Source organism: Lepisma saccharinum, chromosome 20 (genome assembly GCF_977018435.1).
Source record: "Lepisma saccharinum chromosome 20, izLepSacc3.1, whole genome shotgun sequence".
NCBI lineage: Eukaryota > Metazoa > Arthropoda > Insecta > Zygentoma > Lepismatidae > Lepisma > Lepisma saccharinum.
In genome coordinates, this window is record NC_139248.1 from 9190961 (window position 1) to 9217789 (window position 26829).

Consider the following 26829-nt stretch of genomic DNA (forward strand, 5'->3'; position numbering starts at 1 on the left):
GTTAGCATGATAAGTAATGCATAAAATGAAAAACTCTATTAACAATTACATTAAATACCCACGGTAATGCCCGCAAAGATATTTACCATTCAATTTCTCAATTCTAATAAATATTATTTGTAGCCAACTGTATATCAATACTTCATTTATTGTTATTAGACCTGAAACTGTCTGACACTATATTATTACACTTTATATGTACATCTCTTACCTCTGATTTTACGCTTTTTGTATCTCTATCAGCTGCATGTTTTGCTGGTGTTTGACGAACATTTTCAACGGAGTCTTCCACGTGAGGACGAGATTCATCGTTGACCTGTATATAGAAGATTGAAATTAACTGTAGGAGACTTTACGTTTGATTTTTTTTTTTTAAGTTTGAACTTACACATAAGCAAACACCAACCGGAGCTTAAAGTAAATGCAGACAGAACGTCTTGAGCAGTGGCATATTTAGAAAATTTGACCTGGTTTACAGCAACAATTCTTATTTATTGTCTAGGCTCGAAAGATCCCCGTCACCAGGTCACCATGGCGACTAAAAATTTCAGCCTGCCGACTGTGATTTTTTGCTGTAATATTGCCATTTTTAAGTTTGCATGTACGAAATTTTGAATATTCTAAGTTCAAATTGCAGTACAGAGTAAGTTAGCAAATGATTTTTTTTTATCAACGTTGTGAACATTCCATAGGCGCGGTAACAATTTCTTACTCTTTGTCCTCCAACCCCCCATTTCCTGCTTTCTCATATGATTCATTTTGATTACAGTGATGCTCAGCTTCTTACAGATTGATTGATTTGCTTTATTTTACTTCACTTTTTTTTTGTAACTTTTGGCTAATTTGCGAAGATTTGGATAAGTGATGATATGATGAATGAATACTCAACCATCCATGCCCAGGCCGGGATTCGAACCCAGGACCCCTGGCATCATGGCACGATGTGCTAACCACTCCACCACAGGGGCCGGCACAGCTTCTTATAGTATGCACAATTCCTAGCAGGTGGTTTTCTGGCACCTGATTTTCAGAGCTGGCGCCTAGCACTGAAGAAGATTTTTCGAGCACTGTTTATTGTATATATTTATTATATATTCATTAGATATAATAGAAATAAAACAAATGCAGGAATGCAAATAAAACAAAACAGAAGTCCGGAAACTTCAAATTTTTCAGTAATTTCTACATATGTGAAAAAAGGTTGGTTTACAATTGGTCAATCAGATAACATGGAGAATATGCCACTGTCCTCGAGATAATTTGTTTTTATATCTCACGAAAAAGTACTTGGAGAAAATAAAATTACCACTACAAAATAATACAATGACAAAGATGCACATTCAATATCTGAACAGCAAAATAAGTTTTTCTTTAAAATGAATCTCTCGTTGTTATGTGAGAAGCAGAGAAACATAAATCCGAAAATGCTTTATTAATTTTTTTAACATATCTCTCACTTTAAGAGCTCTGCTTGAGTCGAATCCCTTTAGCGGTAAAGTGGAGTCACACAATTTGCTGATCTTTTTTTCTTTTATATTCATCATCTGACTCCAAATCAGGGTTCCCACACAACTGGAAAAACTTGGAAATCTCAGGGAATTTGAAAAAATTAAAATTCTCATGGAAATCTCAGGGTAAGTCATCTAGTTGCTCAAAGAGTCTCAATGAAGTACATCTCAAAGATTAGAATATGACCCTGCCTTTTGATATAATTACAATAGTTACAACACCAATTGTTACAACTTCAGTAATTTGCTTTATACAATCTTCTTTGAAGATATAGGTTTTAGATATATGTCAATTTTGCATTGCAGATTAGTTACTATTGTGCCCATTTGTACACTTCTGTTTCTCAAGGGTTTAATTCAGAATCAATCATGGTACACAAGCATATTTTACATGGTCCAGTTTCTATTATGTCTGTTAACACATACTTCAGAGTTTTAGTGATTACGTACTGCATCTCATCTTGACAACGATTTGTCCCTTCCATATATGATTTTTTGTTCCCGAGCAGCCGTTCATTCACGCTAGTCTTGGGTACAAACAGGCTGCTGCTGTCCTTTACTTTACATGCGTGGAATGCAAGAAGTATTGTATCACTAAATGCATCAATGTTAGGTTAGGCAGGTTAGGTTTACGTCTCTTTGACATTAATAAAAGATCCCTAAATGCTAGGTGGGTCAGGTTTAGTGCTTCCTGGCATTATTATAATATCCCTAAATGCTTCCAACACCTGATCACGTAATAAATCTGGTCCAAAGCACAAAACCCCCTTCAAATATCCCATGAAATCCATTAAAACTATGTGTGTTAGACAACAGGACACCAAGAGCGGCTGCTTGGTGCAAAAAGCGGATGCTCGAATAAGTTACTTTTGAAATCTAATTTCTCCAGCAATACTACTTAGTGAAACTTTTTAACTGTGCTATTTAGCTTGCCCAACCTTGAAACTTACTCCCACAACTGTTTCTAGTACTCTAAAGTACTTCCAAATAAAGGGTGTCCCAAAAGTAACGCAGGATTTTAATTCTGTGCCACTTTTTCCTCGCAGGGTTGGCAGCGTTCTGAGAGGTCCATGTTGTAGGAAAAACATTGCGGTTAGTCAAAATGGAGCGCTACATGACGAAGGAGCGAGTGACAATTGTTAAAATTCGTTACAAGTACGGAAACTGTGGGCAAATTACCTGACATTTTCGATAGGAGAAGCGCCCCAAATGAAACAACTGTGTGACCTCACACCGTGCCATCTTTCTCTTCTGGGGATTCATTAAGTCCAAAGTTTATGCTGCGAAGATAATGATTCCTGAATTGAAAGCAGAAATCCAATGAGCTATTGACAGCATTGGGCCACAGTTATGCGAAAAGGTGATTCAGAATATTGTAAAAAGAATTTGTGTGTCAAATGTATTGTGGAGGACATTTTGTCAGATATTCTCTTCCACATTTAATGGGAATGTTTACTCTTTCATATAATGTAATAACTTTGCCAACTAATAAATACATGAAATGTTTTTTCCTTAAATTAAATCCTGTGTTACTTTTGGGACACCCTTTACTTATTTAAACTTGCAAAATATCATTAAACATTCGGAACCATTTCCAATATTTAGTCTATATGATATGTTTGAAATGTTAACTTGTGTGCTGTAATACAGTTTGAATAGGTGTTGAATTCCAACAAATATATGCAACCTTAGTCCTTAATTACACTGGTCGACATGGGTTCTGATGTTTAGAAACTAATTGTGGTTTCTGAAACTACATTTGATGCTGATTTCAGAAGTGACCTTGTTTTTGTTGTATCACCCTCAGTTATTTAGAAATCTTCATTGTTGTATAAATCGTAATTCCTGCCCAGAAATTAGAAGTTAATAATATTCCCGATAGATGGCAGTGCACCTCTTATTACATTATATGATTAACAAAATTGCTGAAGACGCCTAGTAACAATAAATGATCCAATAAATTTGTTTCTAAGTTTTGTTATTCGATACCAACTAATGCAAATAGTACAGTTTTTAATTTATTTACCGTGTATAAGGTTACGTGATCCGAAAACCTTAGTTAAGTGTATTGTAGATATTATATATGTAAATAGCAGTAGGGAATGCAAAATATTTGATAAAGTTTTCGTCATTGTCGATAGTTCGTGCTGTGTTGTGTCGAGAGACAATGTCGTCGTCCTCCAGGAAGTGTTTGAACTTGCCCCATGTATTCTGTTACATTTGTGGAAGCTATGTAGTGAAGAGGCAAAGACAACGTATCACCACATTTGTGAGGTCTGCTTACCACCGAATATTTTGGTGTTAAAGTAGGTGATCAGGACAAAAACTGGGCCCCACATGAAGTTTGCAAAACATGTGTGGAAGCTTTGCGATTGCGGAAGTGTGGCAAGAGGAAAGCATTGCCATTTGGAATACCAATGGTATGGCGGGAACCAAAAAATCACATTGATGACTGCTATTTCTGTGCTATAGATGTTAGCGGTTTCAGTGCTAAGAACAAGAGCAATGTGAGCTATCCCAACAACATAACATCGGCCATTAGGCCCGTGCCTCATGGGCCAGATGTACCTGTACCTGTACCACGTACGAGTAGTGATAATTGCAGCACTTCAAGTGACACTGAAGTTGAACGTGCACACTATGATGACAGTGACGATTTCTGTCCTGGTACAAGTACAGGCACTCCGCAACCTTTCACACAACATGAACTGAATGATCTCGTAAGAGACCTAAATTTACCAAAGGAGAGTGCCCAACTTCTTGGTTCCCGACTGAGTAAGAAAAACCTGTTGTCTCCAGGAACACATTTCTCATGGTACAGGCATCGAGAGACAGAGCTACTCCTATACTTTACTGAAGACGAAAACCTTGTTTATTGTGACAACATAAGGAAAGTCATAGAATTGTATGGTATTTCTTACAATGTAAGTGAATGGAGACTTTTCATTGATGCATCACAGACTAGTCTGAAGGGTGTTCTGTTAAATAACTGTAATGTGTTCCCATCGATTCCAGTTGCATATTCTGTGTCGCTTAAGGAAACTTATGAAACTTTGAGGTTCACGCTACTGAAAGTGAAATATGAAGAACATGGTTGGTCTGTCTGTGGAGATTTCAAAGTGATAGCTTTGTTGTTGGATCTCCAGGCTGGGAACACAAAATTCCCCTGCTTCTTGTGCGAATGGGACAATCGGGACAGGGAGATTCAGTGGGAAGTGAAAACGTGGCCAAGTAGAGAATCTCTCTCTCCAGGGAAGAAGAATGTGACACAACAGCAATTAATTCAGTCGTCTAAAATACTGCTTCCTCCGTTGCATATTAAGTTAGGGATAATGAAACAGTTTGTGAAAGTGTTAGACAAAGACGGCGAATGCTTTAAATACATTGCAAGGAAATTTCCATCCGTCACTGAGGATAAGCTCAAAGAGGGTATTTTTGTTGGCCCTCAGATACGGAAACTGATGTTGGATGCAGATTTTGAAGAAATAATGACTGCTACAGAAAGGGATGCCTGGGTAAGTTTCAAAATGGTGGTTGCCCATTTTCTGGGCAATGAAAAACACGTTAACTATGAACATTTTGTGAAAAATCTGCTAAGGAATTTATGTAAACTTGGTTGTAAAATAAGCCTCAAATTGCATCTTAACTCGCATCTAGATTTCTTTCCGAGTAATCTCGGACACTTCAGCGAGGAGCACGGGGAAAGATTTCACAAGGACATAGCAGAGATGGAACGGAGATACCAGGGACGATGGAATGTTTCCATGATGGCAGATTTTTGTTGGATGTTAAAAAGAGATGTTCCTACTTCGGGTGTAGGGGAAGGCACAAAGTCAAAAAGAATGAAGTTTGATCCTGAGTCTCAGTAATTCCAAATGCACTATGTTATATCTCTTTCTAGACATGTGTAAATGAAAATGTACATGAATATACAGGGTGATTTTTTTTTAAACTCATGGTTTTCTTTGTTGTGTAAAATTTGTAAATGAAGTATTATTTCCATGCGGTTTGTGGCAAATGAATAAGGAAGGATGGGAGATTTATTGGAGTATGTTTACCGGTTTATATGCATCCCGGGTAATATCGCCCACGCCTCAACAAAAACAGCAAATATTCACCAGTGTACCCAACAATAACATTGAAGTATTGGATTTTTGCTAAAATGAATTAATGAAAATGAGTTCTTTTTTTTTTGTATTCACTCAAACATAAATAAAACATAAAAATTATAGCACAGACATATGACATAACATCTCACCTTTAAAGAAGGTGCTGAAAGTGTCGACCTCCTTCCTGTAAACAAAGTCGAACACGCCGCTCCATGTTAAGGGCTGTCTGACAGTGTTTCTGCGCTAATGTTCGCAATTTCAGTGATAATGTTCTGCTTCAACATTTCCAGGGATGTAGGGTTGTTTGTGTACACATGTCCCTTTAGGAAGCCCCACAGAAAGAAGTCAAGTGAAGTTAAGTCTGGAGACCTCGGAGGCCACAATCCCTTTGAAATAACCCTATTCGCAAAGAAACTTTCAATCAGTGCTATACTGTCATGCGATGTATGGCATGTAGCACCATCCTGTTGAAAATAACCCTTTGTGAGTTCAATGTCGTCCAAACTTTCAACAAATTCCATGAATATTGCCCTGTACCGCTCTGTGTTCACTGTTTCATTGAAGGAGATTGGACCCACTATACGTGATGCTGAGTCAGCGCACCATACCCCAACTTTCTGTGAGTGGAACGGAATTTCGATTACACTATGTGGATTTTCAGCTGCCCATATCAGTGTATTCTGAGAATAAACATACCCAGAGAGATGAAACCAGGCTTCATCAGTAAGCCACGTTATTTTCAGGATATCAGGATTACGCACAATAAACATTAAAAACCAATTACAGTAATCTACACGTTTAACTTAATCTGGATCCTTCAATTCTTGAACAGCTGTAATTTTGTACGCCCTTAGTTTCGCAGTTTTCGCTGCCTTTTGACATGTTGAATAGCTATAGCCGATATCTTGTGACAAACGACGGAGAGATTTCTTGGGCGACCACAAGAGTCGAGCACTGACATCTTCCACAACACCTGCCCGCGGGGTCTGATGCTTCCCTGTCTCACTCAGAAGCGATCCTGTTTTTTCCAATTTCTTCACTAGCGACAATATTGTGTTCCTGTCTGGGGCAGAACGTGAGGCAAATTTGTTTCTAAATGCCCTTTGCATAGCAATAACAGAATCAGATTTCCAAAAACTTTTCACGATAAACACACGTTCCTGCAAGTACACCATTCTTACTGTGTGTCCTGATCACAATAATGCAACTTTTCAGCACAACAATTACGCAAAAGCACACAACTTTCCAGCACAACAATATAACAACTCAGTTTCCTGGTTATTGTTGAGAATGACAACGGTGCTATCTACAGGAGGAAACCTAAACCTCCGCACTGCATCCAAACCCCCAGACCATATAGATGCGAAAGGTACACTGGTGAATATTTGCTGTTTTTGTTGAGGCGTGGGCGATATTACCCGGGATGCATATAAACCGGTATACATACTCCAAAAAAGCTCCCATCCTTCCTTATTCATTTGCCACAAACCGCATGGAAATAATACTTCATTTACAAATTTTACACAACAAAGAAAACCATGAGTTTTAAAAAAATCACCCTGTAGTATATAATATAGATTTTACAATCTCAATATATGTCCCACTGATTACTATATTTGCAAAAATTATTTATTCTATGTGTCTGTAATATGATTATATAAACCCCAAATGATCCCAATAATAACATAATAGACCCCTATATGCTGTTCAGTTTTCACGATTTGTGAAAAATTGTGACGTGATGGAGCAAAACGGTTTTCAAATTTGAATTCAGCATGAAAAATCCTTTCAGAGTCACCTATTCATTTCAAAACATCGTTCAACTTTTGAAAAAATGTCGACCAGTGTTATATTCACTCATATTGAATTAGTTTTGTTATTAGTATCAGAAAGCAAACGGTTATGATTTCTTTTTCAGATAACCACTTCCATTTCCTCAATTATGATAAAATGGCAGAATATTACACTAAATTACAGACTTCTTATAAATATATCAGATTGGTAAAATTATGACTAGTATTGACGATACCAATAGAGTAAGAATTTATGTCCCATCTGTAATAATAATAATAGCCAGAGGTCCTAGGTTTTAATCCTGACTTGGGTATGAGTGTTCTGTGTGACTGTCCTGTACCTTCATCAATTTCATATCAAATTCTATCACTCAGTCATCATCGTCATGATTAGGCAAAAGTGGTGTTAAATAACTAAAAACAAACGAAATCTAATAATAATAAAGAAGGTGAAGGTGGAATGGTTCTGAGGGGAAATATGGGCTATGTAAAATATATTTACAATAGTATTGCACTGTGTATTAATTACTCTGGGAAAAAATTGAAGATCCTGGAGAACTCAAGACAAATCTCAGCGAAAATACATTTTGAGATCATGTGGGAACCCTGCAAATAGAGATCTTTAAAGTTAATACATATGCAAAAAAACAGCATTTTTTTGGAGATACGTTCCTCTGATTCTCATACTATGAAGTGTTTCCCTGCACATTCTCCAATTTTAAAAGTGTATTAAAACAAATAAGTAGCATAACTACGCCCAAACTGTAAAGAGTGGTCAGTCACAAAGTGGGCATGGCTACTCCCTTTTATTTTTCATGTTATGATGGCTATGGTTGAAGAATGTAATTAGGTGACAACAATGGACCATATTACTGTGACATCACTGATCAAGACTGAGATGAAACAAACTTGTCACGTCGCATTTCCCTATACAATAGAATTGGAAAATCCATCACAAGGGGCAAATTTTAAAATTGTGACAGCAATCACGAAACAAAATTGTGAAGTATGTCGTACATCTAAGATGAGATTTCAGAGAATACGTCTATATATATTACACATACCTTACAGAGGATAAGGTAAAGAATATCTGGAGTAAGAAATCAAATAAAGTGAATGCTCTTAGCCAGCAGCCAATCCAGAACCGCAGCCAATAGGTGGCACTGCTGCAGTCACGTGAAGCTCCTGAACTTCGGAACCAAAAAAGGTTTTTTTTTTTATATATATATATATGCATGATTTCCTAGTTCCAGTTATTCTTCACTTTATGGTCTCTAAAGTAAGTGTAACATATTGATGTAATCTCAGAAATCTCATCTGAACAATGATGTACGATACACATCACAATTTTGTTTCATAGCTGCTGTCACTATTTTAAAAGTTGGCCCTTTCCATGGAAAATCCAATGCTATCAGATAGGCAAACGTGACAAGTTTGTTTGGATTCAATCTTGTTCAGTTGTCTGCTGGTGACATCACAAATATGGTCCATAGGAAACAGTGTCCAAAGAGTAGAAGAGATATCATTAATTACAATAAAGAATGAAAATACCTTTGTGTTCCCACTGGTTTGGAATGTGGTCTCTTCATGTTTCTGACTCTCGTCCACCCTTTCACTATGCTGGAGATCTTTGATTTGCGCCGAGGGTTCCTCTGACGAAAAGCTGACCTGGTGGATATCTTCTTGAAATACGACTTCTCCCCCTTTAGGTTCAATGGAAGATTCGACTGCACTATGAATGCTCCTCTGCACATCTCCACTGACATTGTTCTTCACATAAACTTGCAAAGTTTCTTCTGAAACTGGCAGAAGATTAAAATCTATCCATTCTGACATCACATGATAAAAATCTTCCACGGTGCCCACAAACTCTGTTTCTCCTCGGTAAATATAATTTAAGAAAGCTTGAACATTCTGCACATCCATGTCTTTAATAAGAAAGAAGGCATTTCTAAAGCACTGGATTTTACAGTAGTTCCTGAAATACGGACTAAAGGCACACAAAATAGCACTATGAACTTTGAAGCACTGGGTGTTTTTCAGTATGAACACATCAACGAGGCTTTCAACCTCCAGTAAATTAGAGAAGATGTTTGTTAGCTTTGTCTGCTCGATGTTGCCTATTGTCTTGATTTTCGTAACGCAGTTTGCATTACTAATGGCAGCTTTGTTTTCTTTTAAGGAAGCATCGATGGAAAGTAACCTCTGACAGAGTTCCTTAACACCCATCAACGATGCTGTCTCGTAGAACGATTTCATACATTCTTTCGAAATGGAAACGTTCCCTTTGTAGCAGAACTCCAGCACAATTTCCAAGTCTTGACTGCTGACGTTCTGCAGTGCAAATACAAAAGGCCCAGATTTAACTTCACTTTGTACAAAAATATTTAAGAAATACTCGCTACAGGCACCTACAATGCACGAATGGGCATAGACCAGTACGTAGTTACTTGTAATGAACGTAACGTCGCACTGCGAGGCATCGGCCCTCGACAGCCACAGATGATGAAGAATTTCGCTTTGGTAATGTACCCAGTTGAAGTACGAATGATCCCCTATCTCTTGGCATTCAGACTGATGGAACAGTTTTCCCTGCAGGAACTCTGCCGTTCTGTACATGGTTTCGATATCGTTCGTGGGCAGTGACATCTTACCTTCATAGATATAATCCACGATCGCCTGCATCGTGGACTGCTTTATGTCTTTCACAAGAATATAACAAGCCTTTTTACTCTCTTGCTTGAAGACTTGCTTCAAATACTGACTAAAAAAAGAAAAAATAGTTCTATGAACAGACAAGCAATAGTTCTCTCCCAGAAACGTGACGTCCGTTAATATATTCTGACGCAGAAACTCTTGCAGTTTACTCGTAAGGTGATGGAAGTGGTTTTCCCAATGGATGAAAAAGAATCTGGCAACAATGTTTGATTCGGAGTCAAGTGATGCCTGTACTGTTACTGTTGCAAGTTGAACTGGGTCCAGGATCAACGGTTGAAGTGCTGAGGATTCCAACTGTACGTTCGCCATTTCCACTGCGTCCATCTTGAGTCATAGTCATCTGCTGATACCTCTCGCAGTCACACACTCTTCAATTTACTGCACCTGGAATACAATTCAATACATTACAATTCTATGAAAGGGATTTTTTAAAAACAAATATACACATCATCAAATAGGAAAATAGATTGGAGATGGGTGTCTTTGAAACAATAAACCTTAGTGCTTTCCTATGACTAGCAGATTTCTTGCCCAAATATTAAAGGTAATACTGGCAATTCTAATACTCATTATTTATATATAATAATATGTTACACATCCATCTCTGAAACAGGGCCTTCACAATGGCGTAGTGGTTAAGTCATCACCTTGTAATCAAGGGGTCTAGGTCCAATGCCTGGTGGAGGCACATAGTAGTTAGTTTGGGCTGCACTTTAAATTGCAGATCCAGTCCCGATTAGCCTATCTATACACAAACAAAACTCATCTCTGAAACAACATGTTAATCAATTGTGATTTATGAGCAAATTTGCCAAAAAGCAATTGGCCATTCAAATAGACCCCTCTTTAGAGAATACCCAACTGGTCAACCATATGATTTTGGAACAAAACACAAATCTGTTCTATGTGAGAAGTTGTGTGAATGAGGATTAAAATAGTCCACATAATTTCCATATTAAATATTATTAACTCGCAGACTGGATAATATGGGAATATAAAAAGGAGACACTTAAATCCTTACACTGTAATTTTAAAAAAATACTGTCTAAAGTCGTTTTCACGTTGAGAAGACACAATGGGCTCTTATGGGCAATGCTTTTCTTATGGAAAATACGAGCGCGCTGTTGTGAAATTTCTGGATTTACAAATTTAGCTTAAGTAAAATCAGTACCTGCAGTTTTGCAGGAAATTTTGTAGAGAATACGATGGTGAACACAAAAAACTGGTAACTTGCTTACATAATTTTAGATAAATTAAAAACGCAAATTTTCTGTGAAAACACAATTTTTACATTGTTTTCATTCCTAACGTTGAAACATGCCGTAAAATTGAAGCATTCATTATTAAAAAATCGACACTGTTTTTTAATTGTTATAGGTGACGGTGGTACTCAGAATTTATCAATACTTTAAAACATATTTGCATTAAAAAATATTCAAATAAAGTATGTGGAGATTTTTTATATTCGTGCAGTAGAAAATGTCGTCGCTGGCCATTTTTTGTTCTGTAATTCCAAGTAAAAACTTCCAGCGACAAAGTTGTGGAGAAAATAATGAAATTATTTTTTATAACCACTCAAAGGTTCCCAGAAATATTACTTCCATGCATTTGGAGTTTCTTTTTAACCCGAACCGCGTGCGAAGTAAGGAGACGTTGTATCTTGAGCTGACTCACCGGAGCATTCCGGCTAATCACCACCAAGTTTTCAAGTTGTTATTTTATTTCCATTCAGTAAAAATATGAACTTCATGCAGTTTGTTATAATAGAATTGAAATGACTTAAATTTAATAATTGACAATTATTTCCAATGCTGCTGTTGTGAGCAACATTAGTGCTGTCCCAAATACAGTTGTTTTTGTTTACATTACTGTCGACATTAATACTGAAATGAAGATCACCTTTCAGTTTCCAACTACACATAAATTCATAGACACCACATTAACCTTTGAAAGGCTTTCAAACACGTGACAAAATATGGGGCTTCAAGATAGAAATATGTCATGCCTTGCTTGAGTCATTCACCTCTTATCAGTTCAGGTGGGCCATAACTCATTTGTTTGTTTGGGTTGCAACTTGAATCTAACCCAGGTGCCAGGTTCCCCTTACTTGAGTGAGAGAGATCTGCTTTGGTCTGTTTAGACTTTTTTCCTCTCTCGAAAAAGTGTTTTCAGTTGTGTGAGTGCTCAGTGATTTTTACTTTTTTAAGTGATTTCTGAAGTGTCATATTCGTGCATTACACTCGCGTGTGTAGTGATCGCAATGGATCATAGTAAAAAGGGTAACTGTAACGTTCACAGTATAATATTAATATTAATAATTACATATAATTATCATTATATATACAAAATATGTAACACCTTCATTGTGAAGGAAGGTCATCATTTCCCGGCGACATGAGCTAGCGCTGTATTGGCAACACTGTGCGGTTTCTCCATAAGCGCCGTTGTGTCTTCTGAATGTGAAAACGACTATAGAAACGAAGTAAACAGATAATACTTTCAGAACCTAAACCCAACTTAATAAATGGGAGCCTTTATTTAACTAATTCTACTTGCTTTTCATTAACTCAACTTTAGTTACCAAATGTTTGAAAACTAATCCAGAATACACAATAAATGCCAACGTAGAAAATGATTTGGAATTCAAAATTTCTGTACAATTTTATGTTTCATATTGTTCACTAAAAAAAAAAAAAAAATTCTCATTAAATAAAACCAGATCGTAAACACGAAAAAGAGAGAGAGAGAGAGAGGGGGGGGGGGGGGTCATACTTGCTTTTCATTAACTCAACTTTAGTTACCAAATGTTTGAAAACTAATCCAGAATACACGATAAATGCCAACATGGAAAATGATTTGGAATTCAAAATTTCTGTCCATTTTTATGTTTCACATTGTTCACTAAAAAAAAATTCTCATTAAATAAAACCAGATCGTAAACACGAAAAAGAAAGAGAGAGAGAGAGAGAGAGAGAGAGAGAGAGAGAGAGAGAGAGAGAGAGAGGAGGGGGGGTCATTCCATATTAAATTACACAGGTATTGGCCCTCATATTAACAAATTTTGGGTAGAATTTGCAGAACCAGTTTAAGCTTGCACAGAAACAAATTCCCAAAATAGGCACAAAACAAATTCATTCTGCAAATCTTATCAAAATTGATGTCTAGGAGAGTTACTTTCTGTGTATTTATGCCAAGTATACATATTTCTTTTAATTCATTTAAATCTCTCCAGACACACAAGAACAACGTTGCTGCTATTCACTAGAAATATTATAGAGCACCTTCAACAATGGCTGGGTGCTGGTAGATATCATAAAAACAAGAAACTTTTCTTCCTAAAATTTACCTCAAAAGCACTTAGTTTTTGCAGTTAAAGCATTGAAAATCTAACCTGTATGTATGCAACCCAAAATGCAAATTATTGCTCTGAAGTAACTTCCAGGGATGCATGACATGGTTGCCACTAGTGTCCCTTGTTAAGAGAGACGACTTGGAAACAACAGGGACTCTTATCTGAGCAAAATAAAATAAAAAGAGTTAGTCGGTAGGGTGTCTGACTGCCATGCGGGAGACCCAGGTTCAAATCCTCGGGTGGGTGATCTAAGATCGGAATTTTTCCTACCATGTCCCCTCATAAAGCAGCTCTGGGGCTCACCCAACCTCAAATCAATGGGCACCTGGGGGTAAGGCAGCCAAAGCATGGTGCTGATCATATCACCTCCAAAATGGCCGAGATCGAGAATGTGTGGGGCCCTACCTGCACATCCCCTAAATGTTTACCTTTCTTACCTGCTTCTTGCAACACCACAAGCATTATTATTATTATTATTTTGTATTTTACTCAGGTTAAGACTCCAGAGTTGCTGTTTACAAGTTGTCTCTCTTAAGAAGGGGCGATATTGGCAAACCTGCCATGTGTCCCTGGAAGTTACAGCAGAGCGATCATTCACTGTGTTGGGTTGCATACATCTAGGTTAGATTTTAAGTGCTTTCGAGGTAATGTTTATAAGGAAAAGTTACTTGTTTTTACGATATCTACCATCACCCATAGGCGTAACTTGGCGGGGTCAAGGGGTGGCACTTACCCCCCTCAATTTTTTTTGGTTTATTAAAATTTACAAGTTAGGGAACCTGAGGAGCAAAGTAATAAAGAGTAATATTTGTGAATTCGCAAACGTCACAGTTAATTAGCAAATAATCCTGGATGCTGCTTTTATCTGATGGAATACTATTAGAATCTCTTCCCCCAAAATTAGGCCCAAGTTTGATTCTGCCTCCTCAAAATTAGGCCTAATTTAATTCTTCCCCCTCAAAATTAGGCTTAATTTAATTCTGCCCCCTCAAAATTAGGACTAATTTAATTCTGCCCCTCAAAGTTAGGCCTAATTTATTTCTGACCCCTCAAAATTAGGCCTAATTTAATTCTGTCCCCTCAAAGTTAGGCCTAATTTAATTCTGACCCCTCAAAATTAGGCTAATTTAATTCTGCCCCCCCCCAAATTAGGACTAATTTAATTCTTCCCCCTTAAAGTTAGGCCTAATTTAATTCTTCCCCTCACAGATAGGCCTAATTTAATTCTGCCCCCTCAAAATTAGGCTTAATTTAATTCTGCCCCCTCAAAATTAGGACTAATTTAATTCTGCCCCCTCAAAGTTAGGCCTAATTTAATTCTGACCCCTCAAAATTAGGCCTAATTTAGTCCTACCCCCTCAAAATTAGGCCTAATTTAATTCTGCCCCCTCAAAATTAGGCCTAATTTAGTCCTGCCCCCTCAAAATTAGGCCCAATTTAATTTTGCCTCAAAATTAGGCTTAATTTAATTCTGCACCCCTCAAAATTAGGCCCAGTTTAATTATGCCCCCTCAAACTTAGGTCCAAAGTTATGCCCATGTCAGCACCCACACACTGTTGAAGTTGTTTTAGGACACCCTGTATACACTTAACTTAGACATGAAAGACATATTAATAATAATTCTTACTATGAATCAAAGTTTTGTTTTTTACACAGGTGATAAATCATGATTAGTAAGTTTAACAGCAAGAAATTACAAATACTATATGAGGAACAATAAAACATTTCACCAAATGCAGATGCTAACAATTTTAGAAACACCCTGTAGGCACACTTGGATAAGCATTAACAACCTCATACATTACAAGTCTAAACCTGAACAGAGGTATAAAGTACAACTCACAGTAAGCATTTACTTACAAGTACTTGATCACAAAAAGAAAAGAGGACAAGATAACCGAAGGAGAAAATAGAAAAAATAAACACGTGCAACCGTAAGTAACACTTTCAGTTTTGAATACTGCAGATCATCCACCTGCTCGAGCAAGTTTTCTTCCCTCGGGGCAAAACAAAGTTTCTAGGTCACTGTGACAGAAATTTAAGTGGGCCACTGAACTTCAGTCTAGAGGCTGACTGTGTCTTCTCCGTGCAGGTCGTTGCCACCAGAGGTAAGTTCTTTCAGTCCTTTCATTTCAAAAAATTTTAACAGCAAAAAAAAAAGGGAGGAAGGTCTCTTATCGATAGTCTGTTAGCACACATCAAAATAATTGGACCTCAACAAATAACTTTCACCATCTTCTACAACAGACTCACACCGGTATCTTTTGAAATCTCTACACCGCCTGAGGCTACAACGGATCTCCTGCTGTTAACAATAACTGTGCTGAATCTTATGTAGCGTTCTTCTTATTTGCAGCAGCCACTTCAAAGGTGAATTCCACAGTCATTCATTTCTGTAAAGTATCTTGTGGTTTCATACTGACAGGGCTTTTGAATGGCTTCTTTAGTGTCTACTGCACAATTTTCTACATTATCAAGTGATTTATATTGCACCTGCCATTTTTCTGAAGAAAGGAAATGAGCAAAAAATAGCTCCATCAGGGAAAGTAGCTGGGTTGAAGAATTAAAATTCTTAGTTCCTACCTTTCACTTTGAAAACAAATTTGAGGTTACAAACATGAATATGAAGTAATATAAAAATTATTAACTTAATTTGGAAAGTTTGGAGCTTTAGTTAACAGAAAAAAAATAGCAAAACCTAACATTTCTCCAGTGCATGGTTATTTTCCAATTCACTTTTTGAATTTGAATTTTGTTATTTAGCATTGCTTTTCTGTAACTTTTGGCTAATTGTAATGATGAGTATCATTATTAGAAATGTGCCTTTCAATTCAAATTTTAACAGGTCTATTTCTAGCAATGCATTATTGCTAGATGATGTTATGATGAAACTGATCACAAAGAACACCAATGCCCAGGCCAGGATTCAAACCTAGGACCCCTAACGTCTTAACAACCAAACATCAACTATACAAAAACTGTGTATCAGTTAATGTCTATAGCAACTCGCACATTAGTGAACAAAGTGTATTCAGAAGCTAGTAATTGGCGAAACCACACAGGGACATCTGGGTAATACATACGCCACAATGCGATGAATGAACTATCACTTGCATTTTTCTGTTTCACACTTTTGTGGGTTATTAAGATTTATTCCCAAACCGCTCAATTAATAACATTTACTAGATAAAGTACTATTGAATAATGGAACTTCATTTCATGCACTGAGGCTAATCAGGATGTGACATGTGTTCTCTTCATTTCATTAAGATAAAGTAAAAGATCTCCTACGATAATGAAATTTTATATTTTACAATTCATGCCAACATACAAGCTGGGGGTATTTTTCAAAGTCTAATAATATTTTCAAACTCAGGATACATGATGACAGATGCTATTCACTGGGATGAACAACATGGTTATGATGGTACAAAGGAGGTGCAGTAACTTTGCAGGAGATGAAAGTGATGTGATCAACAACATGCTCATGCCTTCTTCATAGTACACTGGTTAATGATATTGCTTTGTACTAAAGGGAATCCCAGGTTCAATACCCAGTGGAGACACAGAGCCTTTCTGTACTTAAAGTGGACTTAAAAACAAACTCATGGTATTGATTGATTGATTTAGTTTATTTTACTTCACTTCCTGCTCCTTTTGGCTAATTGTGAAGATGATAATGAATGGTGATAAGATGAAATGGGTGAAAGTTTAATCACAAACATGTATGGATGACACAACACGTGCCCCATAGATGATTATTCTGGCTGCAAGTCCAGACTGCAGAGACTTGTATGTCTGCAAAATGCAGTCCAGGGTGTACTACGAAGAAGGGAGGTTGATATTTGGGTGCCTTTGGGGCCCTTACACCCCTAAAACTCAAGGGAATCGCTGGTTCAACTCGCAGTGGGGATCATATACAGTGATTCAGGTACACTTAAAACTGTAAGTCTTGTAACAATTAGTTAATATGAGCACAAAAAACCTGCTCAAACCACAAACGACCACTGATTAAGGTTGGTGAACTACATATCATTGCACTGGAGAGGATGGCCTCCGTACAGCCAGAGGCTTCAAACCAGGATCATCGACAAGACAGATTTTTAAAATGTTCACTCAGTCCTTTGTATAATGAACCACGGAATTAAGAGGAAATAATTGTCAATCTAAATCAGAAAGGAGAAAACACGGATGCAAGCGCAGCAAATGCAAAAATTGGAGTGCAAATGCACGTTTGGGCTCCGGCCAGACGTTGGAACCTTTTACATTGTCTGAAGCAGGGAAAGTTTTAAAATATTATGGCAACAAAACAGAGAGTGAGTCGCCTGTTCCCTTGCTGTGAAGAAGAAAGTGGTGAATTTCGCCAATCCAATTCTGGGTGAAGTGGACTACAAACATATTAATAAGATGCACCTCTTCTTTCTTTCTCTTTTAGAGCTTCCTCTTGGGTTACCTGAAAGTGGTTCAACAGCTTGGCCTGTATATAAACCACAAAACCCTCCTCTGTCTCTCAGTGTTGTGTTTGCTTGTGATTGTGAACTTGTGCGGCTAACACAAAATGAAAGTGCTTGTGTGTTTATCAATCATTGGTATGTATTAGTGTGCTGTCTTCAAAATGAAGGTTGCCGATTTCTGTGGCAGAGTGGTTAACACAGCATGCTACAATGCAGGAGGTTCCAGGTTCGAATCCCAGCATGGGCATTGGTGTTCTTTGTGTTCCCTCGTCAGTTTTATTGTATCATCACTCATTCTCATTGGCCAAAATTGGCAGAAAAGCAACCCGAAATAACAAACTCTAATCAATTGAATTATTGGTATGTATTGTACTATCTTTATATTGCCTACAGACTATCTCTCGGGAAATCTTGCTGATCAATTTTAAATCAGTTCAGATTAAAAAGAAAAAAAATAGCTAACTATTTCCTTAAGAAAGTATATGCTTGTCAAAACAGGGTGAATGTTTCTTAATGGCTAGACTACGGAGTACACAAAGTGTCTGACACATTTTAATAGTTAATAAATCAGAAACTAATGAAGATAAAAATAAACTGGTGGCAATGATAGATACATTTTAAAAGTTTTATGTCCTGTATCAGTACACTTCTGTATGTGCTCCTTTTGTCGCATGGAGAATGTCAAGACGATGATCGATTCCTTCCCACGTTCGGGTCAGCATGCTGACATCCACGGTAGCTATCGTGTTGTTTATTCTGGCTTTCAATTCATCAATGTTCATCACTTTTTGTAACGTTCGTCGTGTTTTGAACGAACGCTTTCCGGGAAGTTGGATTTGGCCTCGAAGGTCACCCAGCACAACCCCATGATTTTTTTTCCCACTGGGGATATATGGCAGAATTGTTTTTAGGCAAGAGTACGACAAAAGAAGCACACATAGAAGTGTACTGATATGGTACAGTTTATTTTTATCTTCATTAGTTTCTAATTTATTAATAATTGAAATTTGTCACAACACTGTGTGTACACCCTGTATATTGCAGAATCTACCAATGGCAATTTACCAAAATGCACAGAGTGAGTCAAAAAAAATGTACATGGTGCGCACTAGGTCAGTATCACAAAAATTTCAAATGGGGTAGAGTGAATTGTTTGATAGGTCTCTTAATTTGAAACAACAAAGTCAAACTATTTCTAGAAACATTATTTTTACTTGATCAATAGTTCTCAAATGGGTGTCAAAATACTGATTCACAATTTCAACATCCAACATTGTAAGAGACTATTATTTTCCAACTTAGGGCAGCTGACTGCCAAGCGGGAGAACCAAGTTCGATTCCTGGGGTGGGGGGTTTAAGGTCGGAATTTTTGCAGCCTTGTCCCTGTATAAAGCAAAGCGGCTCTGGGATTCACCCAGTCTCTTAAGAAATGAGTACCTAGGGGCAAGCCTGGAAGGTAAAGGTGACTGGAGCATCGGGCTGATCACATCTTAAAATGTATGATTACATCACCTCCCAAAATGGCCGATATCTGGAAGTGGTTGGAATTCCACATAGTACCCTGAACCAGTAAAAGCATTGCCCAGAACTGAGTGTCTCCAATAACGATACTATTCATATCAGCAATAATTAACATTTAAAACACATCATTGTCAAAAATGACAGAATATATTTTTATTTATTTATTTCGTCTTCTTTTACATGGCGAAGTTAAGGCTGTGACGCCTTTCTTCCACTTGACCATATTTACAAAAAAAATTGAATATGAAATAATTAAAATACAGAGAAATGAAAAATACAAAGAAAAATTACATATAAGAAATGTAATCTAACCTATAGATACGGGCACACACACTCACACACACATATTTCCCTCACACACACACACTAAAAGGAATATTTCTGAAAACTACGAGGGTCATACAGAAAAAAAAGGAACATTTTGGTGTAAAACACAAATGACAAATGATGTGTGCAAAAAAATTATACTACATTACTTCTTGAATGGGTATGGCGAATATGCAGAAAATTAGAGTAAGGTATGTAAAGGATGGTGCAAAAGTGATCATCCTATTTGAACTGACCTTTATTTTGACATCTTGTTGTTTATATCAGTAGTGTTTTGTCAGTTAAATAGAAGATACTCACAAAATTTATTTTGTGCGAAAATGAATAAGTATACCCCACAAGAACGTGGAAAAATGTGACAATTTTGCGTGACACTTTTCCTCCCATTTTGGTGATTTGCCATGGCCAGCCAGGTCCCCCGATTTGCCTGCTCCAGATTTTTTCCTTTGGGAATATTTGAAGTCATTGGTTTATGTGAATAAGCCAGAGACGTTACAGCAACTAAAGGACAATATTCAGCATGAAATTGAAAACATTTCCCCGCAGATTTCCAACACCATGGAAGATGCAATAAAAAGAGCCCAAATTTGCAACAATTCGAATGGTGGTCATTTATTTGATGTTATCTTTAAAAATTGAGGACATAAAACTTATAAGTATCAATAAAAGTTTAACACAAAAAACCTACTTTGTTTAATTGAAAACCAAAGCTATAGGGTAAGAAAACAAGGTGATGACTTTTGCGCTACCTTGTAGTTTCTGTACCACAATTTCTTTTCACGCATCGTTTGTCATTTATGATTTACACCAGAACGTTCCATATTTTTCTGAATGGCCCTCATAGCATGGAACTGTCAAGTGAGCAAGGCAAGCCATGAAAATATAATTCCACATTATAAACAGACTGAAAAATAATTTCATGTTATAAATTCATGTAATAATCACTTTCACTTTGGTTACTACTTTCTTTTTTCTATCCCCAACAGCTCTTGCCACTGCAGCTAAAGATGGTGGAGTAACCAAGGGTAAAGGAATTCAAAAAATTCCTACACTGAATGAAGGCAGCACAGGTAATATCTTTACTTCAACTTGTAACTTATATAATGTGGATGTTTCAAGACTACAAAAAATTAAGCAAGTGTGGTTTATATTCACAAAAATATGCACTGGTATTTAAAATAAAGCAACTTATTTTGGTCCCTTTTTCATAATAAATAACCGAAGTGACAATTTATATTTCTAAAACCTGCTATTTTATGCACACAAACACAAATACATACAAATGTGGCATACCTTGAAGCTGTATGTGATATATTTTAGATGGATTTGTAAAATAAAAATAAAAATTTTGTTGTACTTTTTAAAAAAATAATGGTGGAGGCACGTATAGTTCAGAACCGACTTTAAAGTGTAGGTCCAGTTTCAATTAGTCTATCTGTACATAAAATGGATGTAAAACAAAAACTCAAACAATAATGAAGATATGAACTAAGGAGTATTGATAATAAAACACCTTTGTAGTATTGATTTAAGGTCAATGATTCAATGTTAACTAAACACTGTTATAAAATATTAGCAATATTATAAATAAGGATACAAAAGTTTGTGTGAAGCATAATTAGTAAGTTAAGTATGATATAAATTTTGAGAAGCATGAAGAATAAAACAAAATGCAAGATGTACTTGCAGTAATCAACAAGCACATAAAAATCTGTTTAATCAAGTATCTTTTATTCACATGACTGCATCAACATGAACACTGGCCAAAAACATTAATGACCATTAATAATTTTTAAAACAGCTGTAATAACATGAACCACGTTTGACTTATGTTCAAATAACACTTGGCTAAAATCAAAATTTATTTAAAACAGCTGTTGTGCAAATATAATTTGTAATCAAATAATAATTATAAAAAATCATGTAGAGTGTGTTATTGTAGTTCTAGCTTATTATTTTTTTTATTCACAATATTTTGACCCTCATTCATAATCAAGTGAGTATCAAGCAGTGGCACGTACTGAAAATTTGACTGGTTTACTGAAACAATTCTTATTTACTGTACATATTTACTCTATAGAATATATATAAAACACCAATGTAGGCATGCAAGTAGAATAAAAACAGAAATCCTACAACTCTATTACAGCAATTTCTCTCTATATATGAAAAAAGTTTGTTTATTGGCATGAGAGAATATGCCACTGATATCTAACAAGAGTAGATCTGAATGATTGAATTGGTGCTTTAAGTCCACTTTATTCACAGTAAGGATAATTTGGACTGGACTTAAAGTGAGATCTGAACCACTATGTGGCTCCACTTCGAGTCCCGAATACGAAGTCTCAATCTTGTCTCAATATTACAAAGGTTTGTCTATTTCGAGACACTGCTACAATATTGAAAATTAGATTAAATTTACTTTAATATGAGGCATCTTAAGAAATACCAAGCCCCAACAGTAATCATCAGTACATTTGTCAAATTCTATTTTCCAGCTCAACTACCATCGGCATCCATCACAAAAACAAACTCCAAAAACGCAGCTAATGCACCAGCAGGAATTCTGCCTCCACTCCAGAACCAGCAAGCGCATCCAGCGGTTAGCAAAACAATCATAACGACATACATTGCAACGCCCCTTGCTGACAACTCTCAAACAAGTAATTCTACACTGAGAGCTTCAAGCCAACAACCAGTACGAACTGTGACTTTCCATGTATGTACTACTTACAAAGAGGGTTTTTCCTCCACTTGAAATTGAATTACATTTCATGTCTAATCAAATTTTCAGTTTAGTTTTATAAGAATTGCAACATTATTCAGAATTTTTAAAAATATAGATGTGTAGAAAATTGCTGTGGAGTAATCAGAATGAACACAATGATTTATTAATAGTTTAATCATGTGAAGTCTCATTCCTATGCAAGCCTATTAAAACTATTGTGAATATAGGAATTGTAGCTTTTCTGGCAACATGATTAGGACAAATGTTCTTGGGTTACCACACAGGTAAAATAAGTGTTACCATCAAATGTTTTGAGTGCATACATGTGCTTCAGACTGTTACAATCAGAAAAGGCAGCACTAGCAGAACACAGCATTTCCAAGGGTTGCAGGATTTTATTTGCAGATACCAAATCATAGTCAAATGTGACGATTTCTGGGACAGAAGAGAAAAGGAAGCCATTGCCAGAGAAAGCACGGATCTTAACACAGACATGGAACTCCACCTCAGTCACACCTGGAACCCACTGTTCCTTAAAAGCACATCTGCCAATAAAACATTGGCATCCAGAGCATACCAATCACAAGACAAAGACTAAGCTCTACTCCATAATACTTAATTACGTGGGCTGTAATTCTAAAAGTGGCAACACTGTCAGGAAGAGGTGATAACACTGTGCACGTGATATCAAGCATTGAGCATTGTCAGTTGGGGCTCATGTCGATGTGTGGAGTACCAAAAGTCGTCGGTGCAGAGTGTTGTTGTGTATGTACGAGGTTGAAATGAACACAATTTTATGTACTGCCCTAAAACATGTTTACAAACGCAGAACAGCAATTGTGGATCCAAATCCAGGTAGCCTGTGGCAAAAATGCACGAGAATGTCATCAAGACTTGCATGAAGCCTGTAGCAACAATACCTAGCCATATCTGATGGTTCCACAATGGTGACAATATAGGGAACACAGCATTATGCAATTTTCCTCATGTTGAGGTTGTTCTCACAGACACATCCCAACCTCCTCAAGTGTTGATTCAGGCTTCATGCAGGTCTTTATGACATTCTCGTGAATAATTTGCCACGGGCTACCTGGATTTTGATCCACAATTGCTGTTCTACCTTTGTAAACATGTTTTAGGGTAGTACATAAAATTGTGTTCATTTCAACCTCGTACATACACAACAAGACTCGCTGCACCGACAAATTTTGGTACTCCACACATCGACATCAGTCCCAACTGACAATGGCTTGATATCACATGCACGGTGTTATCACCTCTTCCTGACAGTGTCGCCATTTTTAAATTTACAGCCCATGTATTTAACCTAATACTGGTTTTCAGTTCTACATTCCCTGATGATATAGCTGCGGTAGCTGTTAGGATGTCTGAACTACCATGCAAAAGACCAGAGTTCGATCTCCGGCAGGGGAGAACTGGGAATTTTTCCACCTGTTCAAGCAGCTCCGGCACCCACCCAGCATCATATAAAGTGGATACCTGGAGGAAATTCCGGGGGGTAAAGATGGCCAGGGGCATCGTGCTGATCACATCACCCCCACCTTCGGCCGTGATCAAGAATGTGTGGGGCTCTAACCCCACACCCCCTATATGCCTTCATGGCATGGTGCATAGCACAGGGGAGCACTTTACCTTTCTTTACATTCCCTGATGATGAGAGCAATGTATATGCTTGAAACACCTGGCACCAACTCTGATTTAACGAGGCTGATAAGAACACCTGTTCTAGGCCTACCATACGTCCGGGATTAGCCCGGACAGTCCTGGTTTTTTAGTGATGTCCTGGATTGCAAAATATCTGGGGTTTTGAGAATCTGAACATGAAAATAGCTACCGGTATTGAATATTCACAACCAATTTTTAAGCTCTTTTAATAGACTGATATTTCATGTACCAACATTTCTAAAATGGTTGAGTTTGTTATGCCTTTGCCTGGAACATCTGCTCCAGTTGAGAGAGTCTTTTCAATTATGGGGAATATTTGGTCTGCAGAAAGAGGTAGACTTCTAGTATCCACTGTTAAACATCTGCTGAATGTTAAAATTAATTCAGAACTTCCATGTTGTGAATTTTATGATGTTATTGAAACAAACTACTCAATTTCTGAAAAAAGTCATGTCTAGTGAAAAGTGCAACTGAGTCAACTAAGAGATAATTTAAATCACGTGAATGCTCTAGCAGGAATTCTAACAGACAATTTTTCACATTTTGGAATATCATAGTGGGGAAATATTTGTGGCAGCAGCCAGAGGCCCAGCTGAGCCTTAATTATTTCTTTACTGAAAATAATTTTCTCATTTTTCCAGAACCAGGTTCTCCATCCAGCGCAAGGGCAATATGTCGTTCCAGCCACTGCTGTGGTACCTGGTCCTTCTCCTCCCGTTATTCCCACTCATCCTCTTCCTGCAGCTCCTGCAGTGGTTGCCCGTTATCCTACGGCAGCCGGTCCTCATGGTCCATCCTACCCTGCTCTTGGTGCCAACCACGGGTTTGCTGCTGCTCCCAGCATTAATTATGGTCATTACGCTGCCCCAACCATTGGACATCGCGTGGTTGCTGCTCCTCCCATTGGCTACAATTATCTCTTTGGCTTCCCTCATGGCTTTGTTATTCCTACTCCTAACTATGCAAGTCATTCCAATGGTAAGTACAATGAGAAACATTCTTTACCAGTATCTTTCAGTTATGCATGGTCATTCATTTTTGAAAAATTAAAAATTGGAAAATCCATTTTGGGAAAAAGTACATGGAAATGCAAGAAAGTAATGGATTTGTCGAAAGAAATTACCTTTTTAACACTAACATTTTGCAAAAACAAATCTTTCTCGAAAATTATAAACATCGAAAGACAAGAAAACCTTGGAAAATGAAAAACTTTTCTATAAACAAAAAGACCGAAAATGAAAAATAGATTTTTTCGAAAAACAAATATTTTAAAAAATGGAAATTTTCTTCAAAAACAAAAATGTTTCAAAAATAGCAAAGAATGATAAATTTCACTTTCACAAGATTTCTTTGTTGTTTTTTCCCCCCAAAAATGACCATCCCTAGTTTCAATATTTTGAGTATACTGTATTGGGCCGAAATTAAGCTGCACTTTTTATCCAAATTTCAACTGCGAAAAGTTAAGGTGCATCTTATATAAGCAACCTTAGCTTTTATGGCATTTAGTCACATTGTATGCTGTTTAAAAATGGTGCTTATTCCTGATTTTAGAATAAAGCAACAATGCAATGTTTGATTTTGATGTTAACACTGTGATGCAAAATGTGTATTTCAAGAGATTGATTTTTGCTCTTCTGACACTTTTGTTTAACTTTGAATATGAGAATGAAAGGACAAACACTTGAGTTTGAGCTTTTGCTTTAAGTCCACTTTATGCACATATCGGCTAATCAGGATTGGACGTACAGTTTAAAGCAGGGGATATGAACCAAGGGAACTAAGAATAAAGGAAAATGTACAAACTAGATACATAAAATTGGGATTTCACCGTACCTATATTTGAGCATGTATATGAGGTATCTAAACCAGATTAATCACTACATATTTTAATGTTTTTCATTTCAGATCATGCTCAGTATCATTAGTGACAGAAAGTCAACAATGCAGACTATTTATGATATTTTTAAATGTGTTGTTAGTTTCAATATTAAAAATGAAGACCGGATACCAGACACAGCAAGATGGCATGGACACAACGGCAGTAACAGATGTTGCCAGAGAACTCCTAAACAATGTGAACAGATTCAATCCACACCAGGAAAGTCCAGTTAATAAACAATGCACAAAAACAAACAAGTGGCAGTTGTAAGGGGGAAAAAGGAACAATAAAAAACTATCCAATCCACATTAGTACCTGAAATTTAAGTGATATAATGGTTTCTAACAAATGGTGCTTATCTTGTTTTTGGAAAGGTATAAAAATTTTGTTCACTGACAGGTAAACAAAAAAAAAAAAGCATGTTCCACTGTATAAAGTGCTTCTGTGATATTTTGTTTGATTTGACTTCAGACTTGTACTTAATTCTCCTCAAATTAATGAATGTTGTAAAGAAGAATGATCATTGTTGGCTTATCTACTAGATATCCCACACTAGCCCATATGTGTGGTATTTTACATCTGTGCTAGAATTGCACACAATACTTTCCATATTTATAATAAAGTTTGTAAAATATAAATTGTCTTTCCTTTAAAAAATAACTTCAAGGTTTATCCTGGATAATTGTCTTTATTAGTTTTATGGTCTTGAAGTTAGTTTAACGATTTTCCGTCAATTGTCTACGTTAATAAAAA

The 26829-nt window shown here is 36.8% G+C and overlaps 2 protein-coding genes across 2 annotated transcripts in view; one reads left to right on the top strand and one right to left on the bottom strand.

Annotated features, from left to right (window-relative positions):
• LOC146003705 (uncharacterized) overlaps positions 1 to 26829 on the bottom strand; it is a 37643-nt gene that overhangs the window by 5424 nt on the left and 5390 nt on the right. The window contains exons 2-3 of the mRNA XM_083142087.1: positions 8962 to 10512; positions 212 to 316 (exon numbers count right to left, since the gene is read on the bottom strand). Coding sequence (XP_082998213.1) covers positions 212 to 316; positions 8962 to 10452 — 1596 coding nt within the window. The 5' untranslated portion in view covers positions 10453 to 10512. The remainder of the gene's footprint in view (positions 1 to 211; positions 317 to 8961; positions 10513 to 26829) is intronic.
• LOC146003523 (uncharacterized) lies at positions 17999 to 26676 on the top strand. The gene is made up of 5 exons (XM_083141812.1): positions 17999 to 18070; positions 20770 to 20853; positions 22282 to 22502; positions 24839 to 25175; positions 26103 to 26676. The coding sequence occupies exons 1-5, from the start codon at positions 18040 to 18042 to the stop codon at positions 26120 to 26122; spliced, it is 693 nt and encodes a 230-aa protein (XP_082997938.1). The 5' UTR covers positions 17999 to 18039; the 3' UTR covers positions 26123 to 26676.